The following is a 19,359-nucleotide window of genomic DNA, read 5'->3' on the forward strand; positions in this document are numbered from 1 at the left end:
GCGAGCATTCTGCACATACTGCGGAGCGTGGTGCATCTGTGAGAGGGGTAAAGTTATGCAATTAGCACCTCCACATCCAGGGGTAAAATTCCTCTAGACTCTGAGAGATTGAGGTTTTAAGGATTACCTTCCACTCTTATCTGTGCGTGTTCATGTACGAGAAACCCCGGGCTGTGCAAAGAGGATCTGCAAACATGTATCCTTCTAATCTACTAGGGAAAACACTTGGAAATCCTTGAACTTCCCAAAAGTCTTCCAGTACTTGCACTGTCAGTAATTCTGCTGATCTTCAGTAAACCTTCATAAAAATAACCACCTGCTTAGCTTGCTGATATAACCCATATTTTAACCTTATTAGACAACAGTTACTTTATGTGGTCAGTTTAGCTGTTAGCACCATCTCACTGTATGACAGCTAACAGCTCTAATAACGCTAACGAATACAAGCCTTTCCCTCATCTTCCAAATGTGCATTCAAACAACGCCATATTTTTTACAACACAGTAAATAATAAACCAGGAGACCTTTGGGATAGAGCCATTAGCTCCAGCCTGTCAAACCTTGGCATGTCAGGTTAGCCTAGCCTAGCTTAACGGGTAATACTGGTATTAGTTCTTCACTAGTGTTCAAACCTACTTAGGCTCGCATTTTTTACAGTTGGCTCAGCTTAAATGTGTTCACTGCTGGTCATCTTTTTAAACAAAGCTCACAGCTAACCAGTGACATAACTCTTTAGTTGCCTTGTTTATGAAACCATGGGTGTTAGCCGTATACCAACGCTGCCCAACCTGTCACTCACCTGCGCTCCTCCGATTCTCCCTCTGCCCTGATCTCCATGTCCTCAGGGAGGAACCGAGTGCCGTACAAAGCCGCCAGCTTCTCGGAGAATATCCCGTCCTGTTAGGTACAATAGAGATGTATCGCAGTAGCAGGGTTGCTTGAAAGAGTCACCCGGACTTAAAGTCTTCCGCCATCTCTATCCTGTCTGTCAGAGCCGTGGATCAAAACAGTGGAGGCCGCATGACCTGCTACAATCATCAGTGGGCGGTGGTGTTCTGCGTAGCTCTGCCCACTATTTAACGTAACAGTGCTTACTTTAAAATAACACAAGATAATACCGCCCTCAGTTAATTTGCAAATAATTTAAAAATAAAAGGCTCGGTTGTGTTTTATAAATAAGTTTATAAAGAGTTAAGGCTTTTAGGCGGCGGGTGAGGAAAGAGCTTTCTAGAAGACTAGATAGAAACCCGGTCCATGTCGCCACCTGTTGTTACAGAGTAGTACTGCAGGTCTATATTTTCAAGCTGAAACTTTAAAATATTAGCAAAGATTAAGCCCATAGCCACAGCAAGGGAATTACCACTGACCGTTATAATTTTACACTGCAGTAGACTGAAACATGTACTCAAAAAAGAAATTATTATGATTACAAAGGACAGCCTGATATAATAAATGAGGGAATTAATCTGAAAATCTACTTGTAACTACAGTGGACTGAAAAATTGTACTAATGCTCACTACACATCTCTCTCTCTCTCTCTCTCTCTCTCTAGATAGATAGATAGATTGAAGGCATAGATACGACTCTTTAAACAGCGTGGAAAAAATACAAATAGTAATAATTATTATTATTACTTATCGCTGTGGCAGTGGTCCCACTTGACCAGTATGCACAATAATAAGAATAGGAGAATCTCTTCCGGTTTCAATTCTGTCCCGTAGAAAGATCTTTTTACTTTAGTTAAAAATGTGTTCACAACGAGACAAGAATAGAATAGAAAGAATAAATAGCAACCAGAAGAGTCAGTCGAAAGGATTATAGTGAAGAAATGACATTTTTTCACTTTCTGACCACTTTATTAGGTACTAGTACCGGCTTGAACCCCCCATTTTCCCTTCAGAAAAGGCACAGACCTTGGTTACAGCCAGCTGTTAACGGAGTTAAATATGAGTGTCGATGAGCGGTTGTGCAGGTGTACCTAATAAAGTGGCCGGCGAAGCTACTTTTCTGCCACCCCCACATGATGGCGCCACAGTCTTACACTGTGTGTCTGCACGAGGCCGTAGGACTCTGCTGTGACGCCTGATGGCAGTGGAGAGTCAGCGGAGTACAGTGTTTCCCTGTAACAGCAAACTTTCATCCTCAGTAACTGCCAGGCGTGGTTACAAATGACTGAATGGTGAGTAATTGCCCTTGCATAACGCACATGGACACGTATAACGTGGACAGTCCCTCGCCATGTACAAATCACCCCTGTGATTAAATAAGACTTCCTTCCTCTGTGCTATTTGACAGTGCTATCTGTGTTATACAACATTAGACATTCTTAGCTGAGTCAGACGTAAGGAATACTTTGACCGTAACAGAGACGTCCGACCTTATTTCCATACTCTCTGGAAATATCAACAATGTTCAGTTTCAAAGTAGCACCACTGTCAACAAACCGTAACCAAAAACAAAAATGTTGATTATGCCAAAATGCAATTTCATAATCTATTTATTGGATTTACTTTAACCAACTCGAAATAACAGTTTAATTTTAGTATTAGACGGGGTAAATGCTTTCATGTGATATTTTTGTGTAATCAAATGTTCTTTAAAGATTAAGATGTCCTGCTTGGCTCATCAGAGCTAATCGGATTTATATGATCATAGAATGTTTTTAAAATTTTAAATTCAATATTTCCATTTGAAATTTAGTGAAGCAGGAGAATGAAGTGATGTAACTTTGTACCAGCAGCTTTCCAACAGGGTTTAATAAACCATTAAGTTGCGCTCAACATATTTAATATGACCCATCTTGACCTTTGACACACATTTTACCACCTGTCATGAGTCAGAACATGTCATGTGACAAGATCGCAGTCAAATCAAGGAGCGGAAATGTTGATTTTAGCGTTCTTCCTTCTTTCATAGTGTTGCATTTGCTGAATTGTATTTGCTCACAGTGACGTTTGAAACACTCCCAGTTGTGAGCAAATACGGGGTGAACATGCTGCCGCATGACCGCATGTAATAATGTGTGGAAAGTGTGTGGTTGGGAAGACCTGTCACACTGACACAAAAACCTAGTCCATCCAGTTCTTTAGTTTTGTAGCAACGTGCAGTTTGCATCCTTTGTGTTGTAGCGTAGCCACAAATACATGCCCTTTAAATGTCAGCAGATAGAAGAAAAACTGAGAAAACTAAAGTATGAATTTTGCCATTTTGTGCAAAATGCAGACCATCTTTCATTATTCCTGGCAGAGCAATGAAAAAATTATGAATGCAATGACATAAAAACCAAAAACTTCAAATAAAGCTGTCTAAAAGTTAAGGGGTAAATAAAACAGGGCGAAATCTTCATTCTCTTTTTAATCTGACTTGAATTAACCTTGATGAGATTAGATGCAACTCTGTAAAGCTCTGACAAGGAAACTGGATCCACATGACGCCACCTGTAAACACAGAGAACAGCGTTCCAAGGAAGTCGCTGTTTTCTGCAGAAAAGTGCAAGTAAGGGCATCAGCCTGCTGTTTGACTCAGCCAACCCATATGGAAAAGAAATAGTAAAAACTTATATGTGATTACTCATGAAAGTGGCCACTTTCATGATTACTCATGAAAGTGGCCACTTTCATGAGTAAATCATATAAGGCTTACATGATTTACTCATGAAAGTGGCCACTTTCTCATTATTTTCATATATTGTTTTAGTAAGTATCCAAAACATACAAGTTTCATTATATAATTTTTCAAGGGATCTTATATCTGTTTTCACTCTTATATGCTTTTCATACAAGTTTCACACAAGACAGATACAAACTTTATAAGATTTATATATATCTTTTCCATATGGGAAGGCCAACTCCTGATACATGTTATTCCAGATTTTAGGTATAAATGTTGAAAGCATTCACAGTTTTCAAGAGAAAGAGGTTTGAAAGAAAGGGAAGCTTAAGAAAGACTCTTACAGCCCAGTGCAAACAGCATTAGCTGTATGTGTCGACTGATGTTTTGCAGTTCAAAGAGGCAAAAGGTGGCTGTGAAGAAGCTCACATGGGTTTAGAAAATTTCCCACTTTTTATAAGTAAATGTTAACTGAAGTGCAAACATGATTTCATGCTTATTCAGTTTCGTACAGAGCAGTTTCCTCAATTTATCCTCACATAATCACACCGACAGATATTTGCATGTAGCATATATTTCCAGAGAAGTCATAAATCACATATTTTGCCGATGGGGAAGGGCATTCGGTTTATTGCCTGTTCGGTCGTTGTCAAAAATCAAATTGAGCCAGTACCGAAGAGGTTATGACAGCCGAGGGTCCGTTTTAATAAATGAAAAGAATTTATTACATAAGAGTGTCCCAGAAAAACAACTTAGAGTTAAATTGGTTTACATGTGACCACAAACTCAGCTAACTGAGAGATTCAGGCCAGAGGGATACTTGGAAAAGAAAAGCACGGTATTCCAAATAAGCTGAATAAAGACCTTTCAGTTTCAGGTGTTGTAGCTGTGTTGGTTTGAAAATAACTACCTTTGTTCAAATTTATGCCTGAGATGCCAGGCAGGCGATGAGTGATGCCTTCATCTGTGCTGGTGTCAGTTTCCGTCCTCCTTCATGAGACGTTGAGGCAAGCAGGCAGAGTTACTTCCTCCTTGGAAAAATGAATTACTCAGAATGAGATATGTTTTTCCTCAGAGCTCTATCAGTCTGTGAGGAATTTTGGAAGAGGACAGATGATTGTTACGGTGATATAATGAGGTCATAGTAGGCTGCATGCTTCGTTACACATGTAAACAGCTATTTTTGGTCAGAGCTTTGTTTTCATTGTGAATTATTTTAATTACAATCATTCATCAGTCACTTTGCTAGGTAAGTCTTGCTAGACTCCCTTTTTCCTTTGAGATGGACTTAATTCTTCGTGGGTTAGATTCAAAGGTGGTGGAAGCAAAATATGTCAAGCACATATCCATTACACCAGCCTGAGCTAGTGGTATGAGGTGGGATGGATCCTTGCTTTCATTGTGGCTGATGCCAAATTCTGGCCATACCATCCAAATGTTGCTGCAGAAATCATGACTTGTCACTTGCCAACTATTTTCAATCCACCATTGGAGGAGTCCATGCAAACTGTAGTCTGGCTTTCCTGTTCAAAGCTGACTGGAGGACCACCCGGTGTGATCTTCTGCTGCTGTGGCTCATCTGCTTCAAAGATGTGTGTTCTAAGATGCTCCTCTGCATACCTTTGTTCCTACAAGTGGTTATCTCAGTTACCGCTGCCTTCCTATCAGCTTGAAGCAGTCTGGTCATTTTCCCCTGATCTCAGGTATCAACAAGTCATTCTCACCCAGAGAGCTGCTGCTTACTTATTTTCAGTCTGTTTGTTTTTTTAATTCTGGTTGTGTGGGAAAACCCAGATTAGTTTCTGATGCATTCAAACTAACCTCTCTGTTCCCAGCAACCATGCCACATCCAAAGTAATTTAAATCACCTTTCTTCCTCATTCTGGTGCTCAGTTAGAGCTTAAGCAAGTCCTCATGATTAGACACCAACATGATAAGACACTGCTGACGAATTTGGCAGCGATGCTAAGTGGTGAGCGTGAGGCTCCTCATATCAGTCTGGGGAAAAAGGGAGGGGAAGATAAAATAATAATATTTGTAATAACTATATTGAATTAGGAAGAAAAAGAATAGTAAAATTAAGAAAGATATTGGGGAAGAATATATGGAATAGCTAACAGTCCCCAAGTCAGCAGCACTGGAATGATGGAGAGCCGACTCACAGACTATACACAGAGGGTAGCTTTGCTGGAAGAGGTTACCCAGGTCAACAGCAATTCTGTTTTATGATTCATGGAGTGAAAATTCTCCTCTGTCTTACTGTCTTTCAATGGGACACGTCAATTTGGAGACAAGTTCGCTGCTACAGAGCTGAGTCGACCTTAGACCTGACCCTCTTTAACAGTCCCGAAGACCCAGATGAGCCCATAAGCAGGCTGTCGATAATATTAAACTGAATTCTGTGTTGCTCACAGGATTGATGATGAAAGTGAGCTGGAGCCCCTCCAAAGCAGCCCACTCTTCAAGTTGACCAAATCCTTGAACTCAAGCTCCAGCTACTGTGAACGGGGTGGAGAGTAAATAAGGTATTCAATTAATCAGTATCATTATAATACAGTATTATTAATTCATTACTAACACATAGATATAGATCATCCAATAATGACAGGTTTTATACATACACAAGATCTTGGCAATAGTAGTGCAGAGAATTCTAGCAGTAGAGGTTTGTAATTGTATTGTTGATAAGTCTCCTAGGAGGCAAACCTCGGGGGGGTGAAGGGATGTGGCATTCCAGTGTGCATGGTGTTATACAACTGCGGCGCGGTGCCAGGTTAGCATGCAAGTACTTATCAGTAGTAGTGCTTTGTGTGTATATCTGACTCTCCAGATCCCTTTTTCTTTTTGTGTAACTTTTCACCCATATAAAGTTTATTGTGAATAGGTGTACCTAATGAAGTGGCCAGTGAATGTAGGTTGTCATGTTTATGTTATATTCATTTCACAGGAAAATTGAAGTCACAAATGTTTTCTGTGCCTCTTCAAACAAAACCACCTCACACACAATTACTAAACGTTAATGAGCCAACTCTCAGGTTGACACAGTTCTTCTGCCATCATCGACTTCACTTCTGTATTTGTTCCCATGCAGGACCCCTGTAACCTACAGCAACTTTTTCATTTTACAATATTGTTTATTTGCCTGTTTGACACTCTGGGAGACAAAAAGCCAGATTTAGGCAAAAGAAAAAAAACAGTAAGTATATGATTTAAGGTGAAATCACAGGATGTGACAAATTTTATTTTGTAATTTTGCTGCTTACAAGAAAAAAAATCTTGGTAATGCTGGAAGGATGACACTTTCGCAACACACGGGGATATGTAAAGGAAGAATAAAGACACATGAAGACATTCTCATAATAAAACAGTAATTTATTATCTTTTTTTTGTTGTTGTCGTTGACTGAAAACTAAAATTGTCTGAACAGCACATTACAAGGGCATCGTTAAGATATTTTCTCCAAGGCTCAGTGATCACTTTCATACAGTACATTTGGCATGTACACGGTATCTCCTTCAAATGAAAGAACAGAAAAAAAGAGAAGCCCATTTGCCAAAAAAGAAAAAAGAAAAGAAAGATGACTGATTGTACAATTACCAAGCAATTTGGTTCTAAGCCACAGAGAGAGATGCCGATCGCCTGCTGACAGCAAGCGTCGGCAGAGGAGGCACAAAAGATGCAATTGCAGACAGGACATCCCATAATATGCTCATACGCAGCTGACTGAGTTCCAGCTTGAAAGTGAGAAATGTTTAATAGTTTGGATTGTTTTGTTTTGCTGTGAGTATTGCTGTTTAGTTTTTGTGTTTTTTCCACTGTAAGCAAACTGTTATGCATTACAATTAAATGGTGCATTCATCAAAATCTGCAATGTAACAAACCCTTCTCTATGCATATGAAATTTAACAGCATTTAGATGAAAACAAAGACTGCTCCTTTTCTCGCCTCATGCACAAGACTTATCCTTCCATTCTTCTTCTTCTAACTCACACCATCAGCTACTTACTCCAACCTCCTATCCATTTTCTCTCTCGGAAACCTTCAGATTTTCATTCAACAGAAAAACAAGAGTTCTGGATAAAAACCACGAGGTACCAAAGTGGTTTGATAACAGATCACGCAGAATATGCAAAATGGCGACAAAGAAGCACAAGGAAGGAGAGAGTAGAAAAAAATATATATAAGTGCGCGGTTTAAAATAAAAAAGGAAAAGAAAGACTTACACAGCTTTGTGTCTTTGGTTATAAAGTAGGTCAAACAATTTTCACAGCTTTTCATCCCCCCAAAGCCAAACCCAGCAAATTCATTTTCGTTTTGACGAAGAAAGTCTAGAAAAAGTTAATCAACAGTTTTCTTTATCAAAACATCCCATCACATATTATTTATCTTAAACAACAGGTGTTCTCCCGTACAAACTGCCCATGCTCTTAATACTTTACACTTTACAAAATATACATTCAACCTGGATTTCATCTAATGTAAGCGCAGCTTTAGTGTTAGCACTATTTCATGAAGAGGCCAAAAAAAAGTTTATTTTTTGGAAACTTATTGCCTACCTGTTGAGAACTACGAGTTGCAAGAATCTATCAAATTTAATACCCGACAGATTCTAAAATACCAAAAGACCAAAAAGAAAAAAAAGGTTTCTTTTTTGTTTTTTAATAAGCATCTCCATGACATTGTTCATTTACATTATGAAAATAGCAGCCCTGAAATAAATAAACGCAAATACTAAAATGAAAATTTATTATGATTCATGTCAAACGTATGGTGGCTCTGAGAACAACACAAGCTTTTTCGATGCAGCATATAACAAGCCGAGGCTGTCTGCTCGATCCGCTCGAGCTGAGCCGCCTGCCGGCGGCGTCCTCTTGCGCTCAGGAAGGACGTATCCTCCAAACCACCTCTCCATCACCCTCTCTGCACTCTTGGCCTCTTCCAGCCCTGCAGTGACGTTGGGTGCAGACACTGGGAGGTCAGCCCCTGCTGGATGTTTCCAAGGATCCACGTCACCCCTCTGGTCCCTCACAGGTACACGCTGCTGTCTTCCCCCATTTGTTGCCCCAACAAATCCAGCTCTCTGTGCCCTCTGACCCCCGCCATCCCCTACACAACATCAACATGCAGTTGCTGGTTTTTGTTTATTTATTTTTTTAAATGCACACTGGCTGCCCTGCTCCCCCTCACCCCCCACCCATTTGTCCCCCCCATCTTCTCCTTTTTCAGCTCTGTTGCAGCCAAACACAAGGCCCGAATAAGACTTTGCACAGGATGGTAAATGTCTTAAATAACGTGAAGGCCTGATGACATCAGCACACGCTGAAACACGGCTCTTAGTGACAAACACAGATGTTGCTTTGTTGATTTGTCCTCAAGTGGAGCACTTTGAACACAGAGCCGAGTCCATTTGCTGTTTGGGGTTAAGGGGACGGTAGTAGTTAGTTGTTGCCTTTGCTAACAGACTCCTGTCCGTGGGACGTGTGTTTCTGACAGTTTATAAAGAGGGAATCACGCCGAGGTGATGTCGGGCTGATGAGGGACGCTCTGGCTTCCCTCGTGGTGAACCAGAGAGGGGGTGCTGTTTGTGACGAGCGGGTGTTGCTGCTGCAGCGGAGGCGATCTGCTGCCATGGGTGAGCTGATTGGTCAGATGGCTGAGCTGCTCCGAGTTGGCCAGTGACTTCAGCACAGCGTTCTCGCGCTCCAGCATAGAGTTTCTCTCGTACAGCTCCTTGATGTGCTCCTTCAGCACCTCCACCTCCTCACGAACAGCGTACATCAGGTGACTTTTAACCAGATCCTGACAGGGAGGACAAACTAAAATTAGCACACAAAAATAAATGTGGTCTTTGTACCGAGGCGTCACTGCTGCAGCTGCTTTTTAACAAATCCCCTGTCAATCAAAAGGGACCAGCAGCACAGAAGCCAAATGTTTGGGCAGATTTGAGGCTCATTTTTCCTCTGTTTCCTTCTACAAGACATTTCACGTTCATCCTCTTTCAAGCACTTATCTTAACATCAGCAAGGTAAAAGTTATTGTGAAACGTGTAATTGTACAGACTGGCAAGGAATCCATATCACAGGATTCATTCTGATATGACTTAAATATGCAGAAAAACTCACCATTGCCTGCTCAATCTTGTTATCGATGGCAACGACGCTGGCTCCCGAGGCACTGTGGACGGAAGAGGAGGAAGTTTAGATATCAATCTTGCTTATGCCCATCGTACATTTCACATTCACCAAGTGCCAAAATTGGCTCTCCCACAACTTGAGATTTCACTTGCATCGTTTAGGTGAATCAAAGCAAACCCTCGAGCGTTTTCACTCATGCAGATTAGCTTCTAGAGAATGAGATTAGACCAGGAAAAAACAAAACAAAAATAAAACGCGTACTATTTTTAGTGAATTTTCCATCGTGTTTAACACAAACTGGCAGAGGGCCCATGTTTGGAAACGCAAAAATGCAAGACGGCATGCTACAAACGTGATGCTGTTTTCAGAGACCAGAAGCACGGGAAAGATTGAGGTGGAAGGTGGAGACATATCTTGTTATACACACCAAACTCTGTTTCAGCAACAGCTTTATAACCCGGACTTGAAGCCTTTGCTCTACATGCCTGCATTAAGTGAAGTTGGCTTTCATCGCTCACACTATCTGTTCAGTATAAACAGCTGTCAGACTCTACTTTCAAATGTGCCACCAGTGAATCAGAGCATAGCAGCAACCCATAGAAACCAAGACAAAGTTCCACTTGTTATAACAGCTAAATCAAAATTCAACTATCTGCACATATATCCAGGTCAGACAGCATCTATGCATGGCAGACAGGGAGTCTGGTCAGTCGTGCAAAACGTGTTCGGTAATCAGATTACATCATCAGTGCACGCTCTCTTTTCTAAATTATATCTGCATAAAATACCAAGCACCCACTTAGCTCCTCTCTGCCTCTTACATCGTTATAAAAACATCTTGATGTGGCCTCAGAGGAGCTCAACCCTGTATTTTACATCTCACCATTTCTCCACCAGAAAGCGACGATTAAGCGTTTAATTAAAACACGACGATTAACTTACGAGTCCGTGCTACAAATCCTCATGAAACCAAACGACGCCGACTTTTCACCGTTTGCCTTTTAACCTCCTCCACAAAAAGCGCCTTTGTTTTCGAACGATCACCGCCCTGCTCCGCTGTGGAGCGAAAACAAAAGCAATCGATGTGTTCTGGAGCCGCTGGACGGCGCTCTGACTGGGAACTGGAGCAGCAGACGGAACACAATGTGCAGACTGCCTCTAATTATTGTTTTTAGAGCGTCCACGATGTTAACAAATTGGTTAACGTTATAAGAATGTGATAAAAGTAGATGTGAAACAGTTTCCTTTGAATTAAATACAGACGCAATTATTGTGTACCGAGGTTGGGGGTTGTAAGGAGCTTAAGTTAAGAAAAAAACATTTGTTACGTTATGTTTACATCTTTTTTAAACGTAATTAGATAAAAATTAAAATTTAAAAAAAAGAACGTGGAAATCGCACATTGCGCTAACATCAGCCTGGTACCAGTCTATCCATCATTTACACCCTGCGTGCTAGAGCGCACGTAGTGTACGGCTCCGTGGGCATCTCGTGGGGGGACACGTGGTATAAACACAGATCAAACTGATGCCACATGTTCGGGAAGAGAGTGGTCAACACTCGGAACAGCTGCTGGCAAAACACCTCAAACTATGCGGGGGACAAAACGAGCGCAAATGGCCACCGAGCAACACTCAAAGCACGTGTAAAAACATTGACAAGGAGCCAAAGGTCTGCAGTTCGTAAATAAGAGTTTTAAAAAAAGGATGCAGGTATGTAAATGTTTTTAGTTAGTAACGCAAAGATGCCGTAAAAACTCCAAACGCGGTCTCCATATGCACGCGTAAAATAAGCCCACACGCGCGGACACAGAAACAGCTTTTAAAGGTGTTTACCTGACGCATCGCGCTCTGTAGGCCACCAAACGCCCTGAATGTGGCGGGGATGTTCCCGGCGAGCAGGGCAGGCTGTAGCTCATTTTGCAGCGCATGGTTCTTGAAGTTTTCTCGCAGCTACACGTTTCTTACTGAGTAACAAACACAAACAACTGTCCTGTTTGAGTGGAGGCTCACGGTTTCTTAAAACCACTGCTTGGTCACATGGTGAGGCGGAGTTCAGCCTTCGCCGCCTCCTCCTCCCTCCCCTCACCATTCATTTACTCTGAGAAGCTTCTTTCACAAGTTACATTATTCAGAGCCTAAACGTACGTGCGGAACAGCCACTCCAGAGGCACACGGGAACATATTTAAAGACTCAGCTTTAATTCAAGGGGAGGCACAGCTCTGTATGTACCCTATATCTTGAGTTAGTGCCTTAAACTCCATCTGCACCATTACAAGGCTTCTGCAGGCCTGTTTCTCCACGTTTATTCTGTCTTTCCTTGAAATCTTGAGGCAAACTTTGGGGAGTTTGACATATAAATTGTGCATAAAACACAACAACAGTTGTTTTAAAAAAAAAAAAAAACACATTTGGTGGTTTTATTGATCACATTAAGACTGTGCATTAAAACATCACAGGAATAAATTCATGTCCTTTTCAGCTAATTACATTAGCAAAGCAGTCCCTTCCTCCCTCTGTCATTTCCAGTAAAAACACCAAGATTAAAACATGAGATGACTTCAAACTGCCTGCTTATTTTTCCACTCACTCAGTGGTTTACCAAGCACCTAAAATGGTTTAACTAAACATCTGAGATTAGTCTGCGATAAGAATGGCAGCCAGGGTGTACCCCCACATTCCGGCTCTTTTGACTGCTGGGAGAGGCTCAAGCGTCTCCACTGCCCGTAATCCTGAATTGGACAAAGCGGAAGCAAAGGGATGGACGGATGTCAGAGATGTACTCGTGTAATGACGGTGAGGTAAATGAGTTGCATTCCAGCACAAATCTCATTCAGATATGTGATTTTAAAGTCGATAGATGACGGCAGCAGCAACAGAACACATTCCTCCCTTCGAACTGAGCACTTCCACATCTGGGACAGCGAAAGAGATATGTCCACGAGCTTTGGCTGGAATGTGTTTTTATCAATAGCAAAAGACAAGAGGCATGCAGGTTGAATTAAAAATACGAAAAAAAAGAGAAAAGTTTGGCTTTGCAATCTGTACTTGAAGAGTTAAAGAAAAAGCTAGAAAGGAAGAAACAGGTTGTTGTCATTCCATGTTCAAGGAAAACAAAGCAAACTGTATATTTTATTCAAGGAAGAAGACATGTGGTGGTTTATATAAGGACCACTGGCTGTGTTAACCTCAACACGGGCCTTCCCCGCAGACTGCAGCAGAGTACAAATGTACTCACCACCCCCCACCACCCCCAAACAAAGTCTCCGGGACCACTAGGCAGCACATTCCAGTTCTGGCCACCTCCGGCCCCGAGGCCAATGCATTCAAACCCAGACATCTGTGTCACAGCCACCAGGGCTGGCTGCAGAGTTTCTACCACGCGTGCCTCCTTTTTGACACCGAGCCCATCTCCTCTTACACTGCACGGTGTACCCATCCTCCACCTGGATTCGTGTACATCACAGCAGACACGTGCAGGAGCCAAACAAACTCCCTAAATCATCACACACTGTTTTACAGCACCAGATTGCCAATGTGTTCTCCATTAGGGTCACAAATGCACCGGCACTCGTCCCCGTCCCAAAGCACATAAACACTCTCTGTGGGGGAAGGCAGCTGAATAAATTAGACCTTTGTCTTACAGTAATAACCCCCCTCAACGATCATATTTCAAAACAATAGCTGGAGGGTGGGGGCTGCAACAACAGATGAGTGTGCTCGCTGACAACTCACTGTGTCTCTCGTTCCGATGCAAACGCTGGCTGCAGCCGGCCGCTTGTTTGAAAAGACAGGAGGGTGTAGTTCCGCCGCTGCGCCAGTTGGCGTCAGCAGAGGCCCCCGATTAGCTGCGACTCAAAAGTTCAGCAGCTTCAGGAAGACAGCAGTTTAGCTATGACTTCATTATTATGGCACAAATCAGCTTGAAGTTTATGTTTAATCATGACGCAGCTGTAAAATTAATTTTAAAATAAAAAACAAAGCATGTTTTTGCTCCATCGGAGCTACAGGGGACCAATTCTCTTTTTATCTGTCTGAAAAGGGTCAAAAGTGCTGCGTGACCCAGCAAACAACCAAGCAGGCTCCACAACACTCTGCTCAACTAAATGATCACTCACTCTGAAAACAAAGAAACCAGTATTTTTGCAACAGGGTGTTCTCGGCAACAGACCTGTGAGCCCCTCATGTTTACCCATCTGCTTAAATCAATTAGATCATATCCAGTTTTTCCACAGAAACAAGTACTAAAAAAAGAAAAACAAAAAGAAGAGGAAACTTGGATTTCAGTCAATGCAATGTCTGCCGACATGAACAGATTTTTTTAGAAATATGTCTCTATAGCTGGATTTGACGCGTGGACATGGGTTCTAGTTTCTTTTGATCATATATACTTCGATTTAAAGGCTTTGTTTCATAAAAGATAAATCTATAATATTTCAGATTATTCTCTTTTTACTTAAAAATTAGGGGTGAAATAAAGAAAAGTCATTACAATTTCAGATTGTTATCTTTTCAAACTTTTAGATTTATTTAGATTTTCAGTTTCTGATCACATCAGCCTAATAAATCAATCAAATCCTCACATATGTGAAGCTGAAGAAAGTTTCAGATTATTTCCTGTCACACAAATAAAACATTTTATTCACTAGCAAAACTGCAATTAGAAACTCGTTAGTCAAAATGTTCTATATTGAAATCAGTTATCAGGAAGAGCACAATTTACCTTCTAATGTGTGTGAAACGTGTGAGTCAACACAGCCTCAATGCTTTTCATGAAAATAACCTGAAACTGGAATATTAAAAAGGGGAGAAACAGGTTACACATCCCACAGGGAATTCTTGTGGTTTACTGCAGTTTATTTTTCCTGCAAGCACATATATTTGCATACTGAACTAAAGTAATCCCCAAAGAAAACAATCTCGACAAACTACTTCTGTCCTCATGGACAGCAAAGCTTCAAACAACTGTGACAATTGCAGGATGCAACAAGTATGTTAATACGAGTCTGTGAACAGGGCACATATTTGGATGCTGTGTTGTTGGAAGCATGTCTATATAAGGGGTGGTCCATATTGACACAATGGAGTCTAAACATAATAAGAGAGACCACGGGGAAGTTTTATTTCTCCAACACTAAATCAAAGTCACAAGTGGGCGTGTCTGCTGTCACCGAGCTTCCTCGTAAACAGGCCGGAGGAGTTGTCCCACTGCAACCTCATCTGTTGCGCAATATCGCTACACTGCTGCACAAGCAGCTCCTCGTCTAACATACGCGATGTGACTGGAAGGGAACCGGCCCGTCCTTCCACCACATGGACAGCTCCAGCAGACATCTTGGTAAACAAAACCGGATGACGGGGGAGCATGAGAAGCAGTCAAGTCCCTCGGGGGCTTATAAAGCGAGGATAAAATCTGAATTCTTCAGACGGCAGATGAACTTCGTCCACCACTTAATTTAAGCAGTCCACAGAAGGCCTTTTTTTCACAGTCTTAGACGTGATGTCCATACCTACCAACAAGCATGAAAACATATCAAGAGACCAGTCGCGTACACGTAGGCCACAATTCAACTAGACAAAAGCTGCTGGTTTAGGGAACAAGCTCACCAAAGCAACATCTGCAATCTGCTCCCCATCTACAACTAACTACTGCTAGTGAAGCTGACGTTTTGCGTTGCTGCAGGAAAAGGGGCAGGCGGTAAGAAGCAAACGGACCAGCAGAAGTTCCAAACGTCTCAGGTGTCCTAAAACAGTAGAGTACTGTGAAATCCACTAGAAAGTGTGAGTTTTAAAAAGAGGCTAAAAAAAATTAACCAGGAGGGTTGTTTGTTAATGGCGACTGTACTCGACCTCGACAGCTCCTACAGAAATCCATCAAAACCTATATGCAAACAGTGAGAATGCAGCTCAAGGGTCCTCTGACCATAATTACCTAAACACAATGTGCTGCAAGATCAAATTACACTTTTTCAACGCCTGAGAGACTTGAGCTTCGCCACTTGTTTGTCTCAATCTGGATTAAGACCCCCGCTGGAATGTGCATACGTAATAGTTTTGTTCCTGAGGCTTTAATGGAAAAATCCCGGCACCTCAGCGTTAACGGGCCTCTGTATTCAGGGGAGCATTTATCACAGGATCAAGGACTCAGCCTCATTTGGGTTTACTCTCTGAAGCGAAGGGTGTGGGTCAGACTAATGTCGTTAGGTAGTACAGTCTAATTACCCCTAATACACATGTCAGTGCCTTTATCAAGGGGACTTTTGGGAAACGCTGATGTTTAATGTTCTAAACATTGCATTTTAAAAGCAACCACAAGACAATCTGACTACTTAACACCAACTAATTCCCTGTGCTTTAAATAAATGATTAACACCAGCAAAGACAAAAATTAATCTCCTCCTCAAAAAACAGGATACTGGCTTTTAATTTGGTGACTTTGCAGATTTGGTCAGACAAAATATGACAAAATAAAACAGCCATTTTTAGTGTTTTCTGACCAATAACTGCCAATGTCCATCGTCTACTGTAAATCATATATCAGTCTGACCTCATGGTGGTTCAGCTGGTAATTTAATGGTCAGTCAGTGGCTATAGGAGATACCCTGATATATAACTAAGTGTGAATGTCTTTAACTGTCCGAGCTCTAGGAGACACGATGTTGGAAAGGCCTGTGTGTGCTCAGCAAACCCTTTCTGGATAAAAACAGATCAAATGTCAGCAGCTTCCAAAGATAAAGTAGCCAGAATGAAAATGCTGCCACTAAAACAGTACAATCTTTGTGACAAGTGGTGTGTTATGCAAGCTTTAAGGATATGGATATGACTGCCATCCATCAAATTCTCCATGAATCTAAAAAAAAGGTGTCCCATATGAGATCAGTGCTTTGTGCACATACAGTCCTGTCCTGGCTCCCACACAGCTGTTGGGTAAACTTTAAATTTTTTAAAAATAACTGTACTTCCTTAACAGATAAGACACTGCAAATGTATTGGGATGGATCTGATGAGGATAAGACCCGCCCCCCAGGCTTTTGGCAATTACAATCTGACGTAAGTCCAAGAAATAACAAAGGTGCAATAAATCGTGACAGTTTATAAAAGTTATATTTCTTAGTTCTATTTTGAAGACAACTGCAGCTAAGTTGATGAAGTAGTTTACCATGACAGTGTTGTCCAATCAGCACATCAGAAGTGAAACTTCAGCATTCAAGAGTTAAACTTTGCTCCTCTCCCCAATAATGACTGCTCGTTTCTGAGTCATAAACAGTGCTAACATATCTGATCTGGTTTGAATAAGTCCCTGCTGGCTGAGCCTTGGCTGGGCCTGAGGCCACCAATCAGGTGTTCTCTGACCAAATATAAATCTGTCTATTCTTTATTATCCATAATCATTGAGTTGATCTTTGTGGACAGAGGACTGTAAAAGGGTTGCTGCCTGTGGGTTACGTGGGACTAATCACAGCCTTATAATAAATCCATTCAACACAGACAACAGATCGCTTTCCTGCTATGTTTACAAAAGCAGAGTTCAACTTGTAATCTTGTTAGGTTAAAAAATAAATGTATGTGCAGAGTTTTTTTACAAGGGAAGACTAAAGCAGAGCTGTAGGGGATCAACTAAAGACCAGTGAGACTTTGAGTTTGTGAAATGATGTTCAGAAACAACTCTGCATCCTGTGGTTATACTTCTTATTAGCAGTTAGAAAACTGAAAAAAATAAATAAATCACTGCATGGGAAACCTAAGACTGAATGTCTTAGATGACATGTGTTAATAGACCTCTCTGCTGAATCACTTGTTATTAATCTCTGTCTCTCTTCCACATAGAGCTGGGCGATATAAGATTTTTTCATATCACGATATGTTTTTTTCATTTCAGGCGATAACGATATATATCACGATATAAGCCAAATAACTATATTTGTAAGATTTAAATGTGCCGTTGCTCACAAGTAAAATGTGAAATAATCAGCAGCTTGTTTTGAATTAAATATTTATTTCCCATAATAAGTTCAACAGGGTAGATGTACTTAAGGAACATGAGACTTTTTCAGATAAATAAAGGCAAATATTGCAAACTACACAAAAGGCAGCCGCTAAAGCGTTCAAGTTTGAAAATAGAACAAACAAAACAGACTACTAAATTGTCAATTCCACTTAGAAACAAAATATTAATTCTAAAAATAAATCTTAGTTTGTTTTACAGAAGAACAGACAAAATTGACTAACTTTTGTCAATATCAAATAAACTGAGAACTAAAAGGAAATTCTCAATCTCTCCTTGTTGTATAGCTTAGCTTTTCAAACAGTTTTAACAGTTACTTTAGTCTGACAAAAGCCGAATGACGAATTAGCGCTTTCAGTCAGAGATTGAGCATGCACCGCTTTATTGTATTTCCAGACTTGCTTTCGGCACAATTTACAGTGCGCGCTACTCTGTTTTTTGTCAGACTTGAAATAGCCGAAATACCTTCACACTACGGAACTTCTATGGCTCTTCCGTTCGACAATCTCTCCGGCCATTGGAACCATCATCTGTTTTCTCTTCGGTGACCTTCGGTCACGCTCTCGGTTGATTTTTCTCTAGTCGGCACACTCATTTCCTCCATTACCCGGGCGGCACGGTGGCTGGCTGCTTCCCAAACAAATACACATTTGCGGCTTGGCACTTGTGCTGTACGTAACAAGTCACGTGACGTGACGCTGCGGCTGTGATTGGTTCGGCTCTGCGCTACTTAATTTGGAATGGCTGTTCTTTTTTTTCTTTTTTTTTCTTTTTTTTAAGAGGACAAGAGCGGTGAGGCGTATCGCAATAGTTTAATTTTTCTATCGAGAAAAAGTTATTTCGCAATACATATCGTTATCATTCTATCGCCCAGCTCTACTTCCACAGCATGTCTTTATCCTGTCTTCGTTCTCTCACCCCAGCCAGTCGCAGCAGATGGCCCCGCCCCTCCCTGAGCCTGTTTCTGCTGGAGGTTTCTTCCTGTTAAAAGGGAGTTTTTCCTTCCCACTGTCGCCAGAGTGCTTGCTCATAGGGGGTCATATGATTGTAGGGTTTTTTTCTTTGTATGTATTATTGTAGGGTCTACATTACAATATAAAGTGCTGTGAGGCGACGTTATGATTTGGCGCTATATAAATAAAATTGAACTGAATTGAATGTCAAAGAGAAAAAAGTTACAGATGAATGCACATTTTTAGTACAATTATACAAATATGAAGTACAAATTCACTGCCACTGTTTTTATGGGTGAATATTAAAAATTCTGCTCAGTTTACCAAACCTTCCAAATTTAAATCTGTATCCTGATGTAAAAAAAAGAAAAAGAAAAAAAAAGCTATAATGCGTGCCTTCGAGTTTTGTGTTTTCAAAATTAAAATAACATTTGCGTGTTTTATTTTAGTCACAAGCAAAAATTTCTAATGCAGCATTTTTCCACAGGTGTCCAAAAAGGCTTTCAGCAACCTGTGTTTTTACAACTAATTTGGGTTGTAAAGCTACAAGCTCTGCATTGCTGATAGAGCAGCAGAAGATTTGGCACCAGAAACTTGAACCAGAAACTTGTCTAAAAATGAGAAGATGAGCGGGCACTGTGCTCAACTGAGGTTTTA

At 41.1% G+C, this 19,359-nt stretch overlaps 2 protein-coding genes across 6 annotated transcripts in view; both read right to left on the bottom strand.

Moving 5' to 3' along the window:
- rubcn (rubicon autophagy regulator) overlaps positions 1-1,224 on the bottom strand; it is a 28,768-nt gene extending 27,544 nt beyond the window's left edge. For 3 of the 4 annotated variants that reach the window (XR_014802671.1, XM_084952416.1, XM_084952415.1), the window contains exon 1: positions 800-1,224. Coding sequence is in view for 3 of the 4 variants with exons in the window: in XM_084952416.1 (XP_084808542.1) it covers positions 800-837 (38 nt within the window). In the remaining variant the exon portion in view is untranslated. The remainder of the gene's footprint in view (positions 1-799) is intronic. The other variant, XM_084952418.1, reaches the window with a different exon arrangement.
- A 5,737-nt stretch (positions 1,225-6,961) lies between these two features.
- The window catches only part of tsc22d2 (TSC22 domain family 2), a 33,449-nt gene continuing 21,051 nt past the window's right edge, over positions 6,962-19,359 (bottom strand). For both annotated transcript variants that reach the window (XM_084952763.1, XM_084952762.1), the window contains 2 exons: positions 9,733-9,784; positions 6,962-9,409 (listed from right to left, as the gene is read on the bottom strand). In XM_084952763.1, the coding sequence (XP_084808889.1) occupies positions 9,119-9,409; positions 9,733-9,784 (343 nt within the window). In that variant the 3' untranslated portion in view covers positions 6,962-9,118. The remainder of the gene's footprint in view (positions 9,410-9,732; positions 9,785-19,359) is intronic.

The sequence above is a fragment of the Perissodus microlepis genome, chromosome 15, assembly GCF_051167445.1.
Source record: "Perissodus microlepis isolate ML-2025 ecotype Zambia chromosome 15, ASM5116744v1, whole genome shotgun sequence".
Taxonomy (NCBI): domain Eukaryota; kingdom Metazoa; phylum Chordata; class Actinopteri; order Cichliformes; family Cichlidae; genus Perissodus; species Perissodus microlepis.